The 8,136-nt window shown below is 31.0% G+C and overlaps 1 protein-coding gene across 1 annotated transcript; it reads left to right on the top strand.

Moving 5' to 3' along the window:
• Nucleotides 1-2,796: 2,796 nt before the first annotated feature.
• Nucleotides 2,797-3,548, top strand: BDCG_16478 (uncharacterized protein; the record flags this gene model as incomplete). The annotated part of the gene is made up of 2 exons (XM_045425705.1): nucleotides 2,797-3,094; nucleotides 3,460-3,548. The coding sequence occupies 2 exons, from the start codon at nucleotides 2,797-2,799 to the stop codon at nucleotides 3,546-3,548; spliced, it is 387 nt and encodes a 128-aa protein (XP_045279839.1).
• Between the last annotated feature and the right edge of the window lie 4,588 nt (nucleotides 3,549-8,136).

Here is an 8,136-nt window from a genome sequence, read left to right as displayed (position 1 = left end):
ACTGTTCTGAAAAGTAGAAATCTCAACTGCTTACATTATATCTAGTTTATTATCAGAGTTATTTCTCAATTCTCTAATCTTAACAGAAGTTTGAGGATTCAAATTCTGTTTACATTTCACTGAAGAATTGAAGTTTGAAGACTTAGATAATTGAGAGTTTCTTCTTTTTAAGCTTGTAGTTGTGAGTTTACTAGCTTGACTCTTCTCTTCAGTTCTAGATTGACTTTGAGCTTCATCTTTTCTCCAGTTCTTTTGAGTTCTAGAAGCAAATATACATTCTTTTGAGCTAGATGCATGTTTTTCTTTGCAATTAGAGCACTTAAGCAGAGTATATTGACAAATTTCATCTCTTTTTGAGCATGTTTCACATTTATGCTCACTAGTTTTGTGATCTCTAACACAGAATGCACATTTTGAGTCTCTAAAACATGAGATTGCAAAGTGTTCATATCTTTGACAGTTTGAACACTGTGTTTGAGCTTTGAGATTCATTCTCAAGTCTTTGTATTCATGAACTCTCATTTTCAAACCTGCTACTCTTACTTCAGAGATCTTTGACTGTTCAAGTGTTTTTATATATACTAGAACAGAGGCATTTCTCCTGCTTTGTCTGAACTCAATTGAATTTAGTTATACAGGCTCCTTTCTCAGTTGAATGAAGTTGTATTCTTTTAATTCATTTTTGAGAAGTAGCATTCCTTCTTCACAGTCAAAAATTTCAACTGAAATATCATGAAGAATGAATTTGTCTCACTTTTCATCTCTTTCAGATAGAATTGTTGTGTTTAGCAAAGATTCTACTACTGACTTTCAGAGATTCTCATTCTGAATAAGGAATTCAGTACTGAATTCAGACATTGTAGTCAGAATAATGAAGTTTTCAAAGAATGATAACTTAATTGAAGCTATAACTGATTTTTAAACTTCAATATCAGTTATCAACTGAGAAAAGAACTGCTGATTAATTTCATTTCTGATTCTGAAAATGAGATTTGAGTTTAGCTTATTTCTTTGCAGAATATTCTGATTTGAGACTTTGAGAATAAGTCTTCTATTTCTGAAGATTTGAAAGTTTTTCTCTTTTTACATTTTCTTTTTCACTTTTCTATGAATAGAGACATGAGCAGTATTCTTCTCAGTTTTCTCAGGATTTTGAGCAGGTTTTGAGACAGCAGATTTAGAGACAGCAGATTCAGCTACTTGAGCATATATTTTTCTCTAATTCAAAGAAGAAGAAGAAGTAGAAAGAAAGAAAGAAGAAAAGTAAGATAAAGAGTCAGTGATTGTACTAGAAATTTTCAAGGTTTTTTAAACTGTGTTTGAGATTTTAAGTTTGAACTTGATCATCTTCTGTAGTTGTCTAGTCTGAGTATGAAGAATTAACAGAACTTCTTCATTCATCTCACTCAGATACTGCTTTTCAAGAATCTTGCTTACTTTTTCAAGTTTCTGTATTTCAAGAACTTATTATTTCTCTATTTCTTCTTTCTTTCTTCTCTTCAGAATTTCAATCTCAGAAATAGTATTTGAGAAAGCATCTTTTTTCACATCAACTGAGTGTATTTTTGAACTTATTATTTTCACTCAATGAAAAGTTGATCAGACTATTTCAATTGAGATATTTCTAAGTCTATTTTCAATTGAAAAGTTAATCAGACTGTTTCAAAAGAAGAATAAAAGACTTTTGTATATAAAATATCTGATTTTTTTTCACACTAGTTCAGTAACTAGATTAGATTTTTGAAGAGAATCTAATAAACTAAAATTGATTTTTAAGATAAATCAATAAAATCTTTACAATCTCTTTCTTGAGATATAGTGAGAAAAAGTATAATATCAATTGATAATAAATCAGATAATATGACAGTTTTTGAGAGAAAAACTGACAAAAAATAAATCAATTTTTTGCAGAGAAATTGATTAAAACTATTCAATTTTATTCTAAATCATTCAATTCTTCTCACACAACAAGTGTGCAACTCAAATCAGTTAATAAAGAGTGTAAAAAAGAATTAAGTATTAATAAAAGCTCTTCAGTCACTGAAAAAGTAATTCTTACTTAAAAGAATATGAAATTATAACAGAAAATAACTCTATTTTTAATTCTTTGTAAGAATATTGTATAAAACTCAGAGAAAAACACCTTACTTTTTCAAGAGAAGTAAAAAACTATTTCTAAGATCTTTTTTTTATATTAACTGCTGCAGCAGAATGAGATAGAAACTGCTAAGATATATACTACTGTATACTCTCTATCAAGACTTTCTCTCTTCAGAGTCTTGATATTATAGAGAATATAAGTCTGTTTCTATATAATAATATAAATATTATCAGCAGAATGTAGAGGAACTGATTATTTATATCTCAAAATAGAAGACTTTGTCAATGATTATATCAATATAGAGTTAATTCTCAAATTCAATAGAAATCTAGTGTTACTGTTCTTAATTTCTTACAGAATCTATTGAATATTGAGATATTAAAACTAGATTTAATATATCTCACTATGCAGAGATCAAAGGCTCAGTCAGATCTTGAGATATACTGATTTTATAGTTGTTGATGTGCTGTTGACTTGTTATTCACTGATTATGTATTGAATGCTGTTGCTGAGGTATCTTTTTGTATCATTCTGCTGAGGATGGGCCAGATTGAGAGGGATAGTACAGGGGTGAGACTTGGTGTTGAAGTCTAGATACACTGGCGGCGGACCGTGGAGGTTGCACTTCAGAAAAGTCTGTTGATTATGTGCTTGATATTATCACTGAGGTATCTTTTTGTATTTTTCTGCCGGGGATGGGCCAGATTGGGAAGGGCGGTACGAGGGTGAGACTTGGCGTTGGTGTTTTGGAACATCAAAGATGGACAGGGTTTTCGCGGAGGTCGCTCCTCGGATATCTCCACAACTACAGGTCGGGGATCTTCCAAAATCGAGAAGATTGGTGCATATGGCTAGGTCACTTCACCTTACAATTTGTATGGCACTCTGGCCCGGGGTTGTGGTGTGGTAGGGGAGAACGGGGGATAATCCCACACAGGAGCTTCGAACAACGTCCGGTTCACGTTTGGCTGGATAACTCCACCACCACACGGGGTATGCGGTCGGCGATGGGGTCAAAATGCTCGTATGATCGAGGGCTTTTCGATGGATCTATCGGCGGGTTCTTATTCGAAAAATCGAGCGAGTTCGTGGTGGAGCGGTTCTGTTTCATTGTCTTTGTATATACTAGAACAGAGGCATTTCTTCTGCTTTGTCTGAACTCAATTGAATTTAGTCATACAGACTTCTTTCTCAGTTGAATAGAGTTGTATTCTTCCAATTCATTTTTGAGAAGCAGTATTCCTTCTTCACAGTCAAAAATTTCAACTGGAATATCATGAAGAATGAATTTGTCTCACTTTTCATCTCTCTCAGATACAATTGTTATGTTTAACAAAGATTCTACTGCTGATTTTCAGAGATTCTTATTCTGAATAATGAATTCAGTACTGAATTCAGACATTATAGCCAGAATGATAGAGTTTTCAAAGAGGAATGGCTCAATTGAAGCTATAACTGGTTTTTGAACTTCAATATCAGTTATTAACTGAGAAAAGAACTGCTGATTGATTTCATTTCTAATTCTGAAAATGAGGTTTGAGTTTAGCTTATTTCTCTGTCATATGTTCTGATTTGAGACTTTGAGAATAAGTCTTCTATTTCTGAAGATTTGAAGATTTTTCTCTTTTTGTATTTTTTTCTTCACTCTTCTATCACTAGAAGTATGAGCAGTATTCTTCTCAGTTTTCTCAGAATTTTGAGCAGATTTTGAGATAGCAGATTTAGAGATAGCAGGTTTAGAGACAGTAGATTCAGCTGCTTGAGCATATGTTTTCTTCTGATTTAAAGAAGAAGAAGAAGAAGAAGTAGAAAAGAAAGAAGAGTAAACTGAAGAGTCAGTGATTGTATTAAAAATTTTCAAAGTTTTTTAAACTATGTTTGAAATTCCAAGTTTGAACTTAATTACTTTCTGTACTTGTCTAGCCTGAGTATGAAGAATTAACAGAACTTCTTCATTTATCTCACTCAGACACTGCTTTTCAAGAATTTTACTTACTTTTTCAAGTTTCTGTATTTCAAGAACTTGTTGTTTCTCTATTTCTTCTTTCTTTCTTCTCTTCAGAATTTCAATCTCAGGAATAGTATTTGAGAAAGCATCTTTTTTCACATCAACTGAGTGTACTTTTGAACTCATTGTTCTTACTCAATGAAAAGTTGATCAGACTAATTCAATTGAGATATTTATTAAACTCTTTTGAATTGAAAAGTTGGTCAGACTGTTTCAATTAAGAGGTTTCTAAGTCTGTTTTCAATTGAAAAGTTGATCAGACTATTTCAAAAGAAGAATAGCAGACTTTTGTGTATAAAACACCTGATTTCTTTCACACTAGTTCAGTAACTAGGTTAGATTTTTAAAGAGAATCTAATAAACTAAAATTGATTTTTAAGATAAATTAATAAAATCTTTACAATCTCTTTCTTGAGATACAGTGAGAAAAAGTATGATATCAATTGATAGTAAATCAGATGATATGACAGTTTTTAAGAGAAAAACTGACAAAAAATAAATCAATTTTTTGCAGAGAAATTGATTAAAACTATTCAATTTTATTCTAAATTATTCAATTCTTCTCACACAACAAGTGTGCAACTCAAATCAGTTAATAAAGAGTGTAAAAAAGAATTAAGTATTAATAAAAGCTCTTCAGTCACTGAAAAAGTAATTCTTACTTAAAAGAATATGAAATTATGACAGAAAACAACTCTGTTTTTAATTCTTTGTAAGAATATTGTATAAAACTCAGAGAAAAACATCTTACTTTTTCAAGAGAAGTAAAAAACTATTTCTAAGATCTTTTTTTTTTTACATTAACTGCTGCAGAAGAATGAGATAGAAACTGCTAAGATATACACTACTGTATATTCTCTATCAAGACTTTCTCTCTTCAGAGTCTTGATATTATAGAGAATATAAGTCTGTTTCTATATAATAATGTAAATATTGTCAGTGAGATGTAGAGAAACTGGTTATTTATATCTTAAAATAGAAGACTTTGTCAATGATTATATCAATATAGAGTTAATTCTCAAATTCAATAGAAATCTAGTGTTGCTGTTCTCAATTCCTTGCAGAATCTATTGAATATTGAGATATTAAAACTAGATTTAATATATCTCACTGTGCAGGGATCAAAGGCTCAGTCAGACCTTGAAATATACTGATTTTATAGTTGTTGATATGCTGTTGACTTGTTATCTGTTGATTATGTGCTTGATATTATTGCTGAGGTATCTTTTTGTATTTTTCTGCCGGGGATGGGCCAGATTGGGAAGGGCGGTACGAGGGTGGGACTTGGTGTTGGTGTTTTGGAACATCAAAGATGAACAGGGTTTTCGCGGAGGTCGCTCCTCAGATATCTCCACAACTACAGATCAGAGATCTTCCAAAATCGAGAAGATTGATGCATACGGCTAGGTCTCTTCATCTTACAATTTGTATGGCAATTTGGCCCGGGGTTGTGGTGTTGTAGGGGAGAATGAGGGATAATCCCACGCAGGAGTTCTGAACGACATCTGGTTCATGTTTGGCTGAATAACTCCACCACCACACGGGGTATGCGGTCGGCGATGGGGTCAAAATGCTCATATGATCGAGGGCTTTTCGATGAATCTATCGGCGGGTTCTTATTCGAAAAATCGAGCGAGTTTGTAGTGAAGCGGTTGTCACTGCATTCTTCATGATATTTCAGTTGAAATTTTTGACTGTGAAGAAGGAATGCTACTTCTCAAAAATGAATTGAAAGAATATAACTCTATTCAACTGAGAAAGAAGCCTGTATAACTAAATTCAATTGAGTTCAGACAAAGCAGGAGAAATGCCTCTGTTCTAGTATATATAAAAACACTTGAACAGTCAAAGATCTCTGAAGTAAGAGTAGCAGGTTTGAAACTGAGAGTTCATGAATACAAAGACTCAAGAATGAATCTCAAAGCTCAAACACAGTGTTCAAACTGTCAAAGATATGAATACTTTGCAATCTCATGTTTTAGAGACTCAAAATATGCATTCTGTGTCAGAGATCACAAAACTAGTGAGCATAAATGTGAAATATGCTCAAAAAGAGATGAAATATATCAATACACTCTGCTTAAGTGCTCTAATTGTAAAGAAAAACATGCATCTAGCTCAAAAGAATGTATATTTACTCCTAGAACTCAAAAGAACTGAAGAAAAGATGAAGCTCAAAGTCAATCTAGAACTGAAGAGAAGAGTCAAGCCAGTAGACTTACAACTGCAAGTTTAAAAAGAAGAAACTCTCAACTATTTAAATCTTCAAACTTCAATTCTTCAGCTAAATGTAAACAGAATTTGAATCCTCAAACTTCTGTTAAGATTAGAGAATTAAGAAATGACTCTGATGATAAACTAGATATAATACAAGCAGTTAAGATTTCTACTTTTCAGAACAGTTATAATCTACTATCTGATAATAGTGATTAGATTCTACTCTACTCTCTTTTAGTATGAATATACAACAAAAATAATAAAAAAAGTTTAAAAACTCTTCAAAAATCACATTTATTTAAAATAATGTGAATAAAAAGTTAAATTGCATTTATTCTTATCTGTAAATTGTATTTGAATAAAAAGTTGATTTTATACTGCTTCAGAAGCTGAATTTTGATGCTGAGTAAAAATATATCATTTCTCATTCAAGCTACTACTGCTTTTTATCTCAAAAGTCTGAGATAAAGTCAAGAGTAATGATCTATGAAAGAAAGAGATCAAGATATTAATTTAATCTAAGATTTGATATCATGTCTGACTCTGATATTCTGGTGAATGATATTATAGATAAAGAGAATGAGTTTAATACTGTACAGCTTATAAATATCTATAATGAAAAGTCATTCAAGAAAAATAATAACATCTGAATAATTGATAGAGAACTTTTAAATATAACTTCATCAAGAAACTCTATAATTGCAGAAGATTTCAATGCATATCATCTCTGATGAAATTCAGAATGCAAAAGAGCAGTAAGAGCTGATAACCTGATTAAATGAATCTTTGAGTATTCAATAGATTTAGTTAACAAGTCTGATTAATAAACATTCTTTAGAAAAGACATGAAATAGAAATCTATTATAGATTTAATCTTCATATCACAAAATCTAATAGAAAAAAGACTTGTAAACTGATTTATTGATTCAAATGAGACATCAGAATCAGATCATAAGATTATTCAATTTAATATTGAACTGAGTGAGGAATAAATGAGTGAAAATCCTCTTCTCTCTAATCAGTTTAACTTTGAAAAAGCTGACTGAAAGACAGTTTAAGAAAGCATAAAACTGTTAAAATCTGAAAGACAAAGTGAGCTGTATTGAAATTCTGGTCAAGATATCTCAAATGAAATGCTTAAGAATAGAGTGAAGCTTATTACATCTATTATTCTAGCAAGTATTAAAGATAATATTTCAAAGAGAAAGTCTTCTGAGTATTTAAAACTTTGATGAAATGAGAATATCATATCTAAAAGAAAACAATTGACTACTGCTAGAAGAGATTGAAAGAATGATATAATTTCTGATAAAGAGTTCAAAGCTGTCAGAAATGAATATTTTTCAGATATTAAAAAAGCTAAAACAGACTGCTGAAATAAATTTCTTGAAGAAGCATAAGAAAAAGAAGTTTTTAAAGCTTTTAACTATACTAAAATAAGAAGTATAGTAAAACTTTCAACTGTAGAATATGAGTTTCAGAATGAATTATATACAGTAAACTCTTTTGAGAAAGAATGTCAAGCTTTTATAAGAACTCTCTTTCAATACTCATCAGATTCAGATTCAGAGAAAGAGAATATATTACTTCTTAAGTATATTGATGAAAATGACTGAGAATGACCTGATCTTACTCAAGATGAATTAGAGTCAGCTATTTTCTCAAGTTCAGTTAAGACTGCTGCAGGGCCTGATTCAATTAATCACTTGATTATTCAAAATACATACTTCTACTTAAAGAATGAATATTTTGAGCTCTTCTTTAATCTCTTGAAAAATGAATATCATTCTGAATGCTGGAGAGAAGTCAC

The sequence above is a fragment of the Blastomyces dermatitidis genome (assembly GCF_000003525.1).
Source record: "Blastomyces dermatitidis ER-3 genomic scaffold supercont1.2, whole genome shotgun sequence".
NCBI lineage: Eukaryota > Fungi > Ascomycota > Eurotiomycetes > Onygenales > Ajellomycetaceae > Blastomyces > Blastomyces dermatitidis.
The sequence above is the reverse complement of the archived record's forward strand: the minus strand, read 5'-3'. Positions and strand labels throughout refer to the sequence as shown.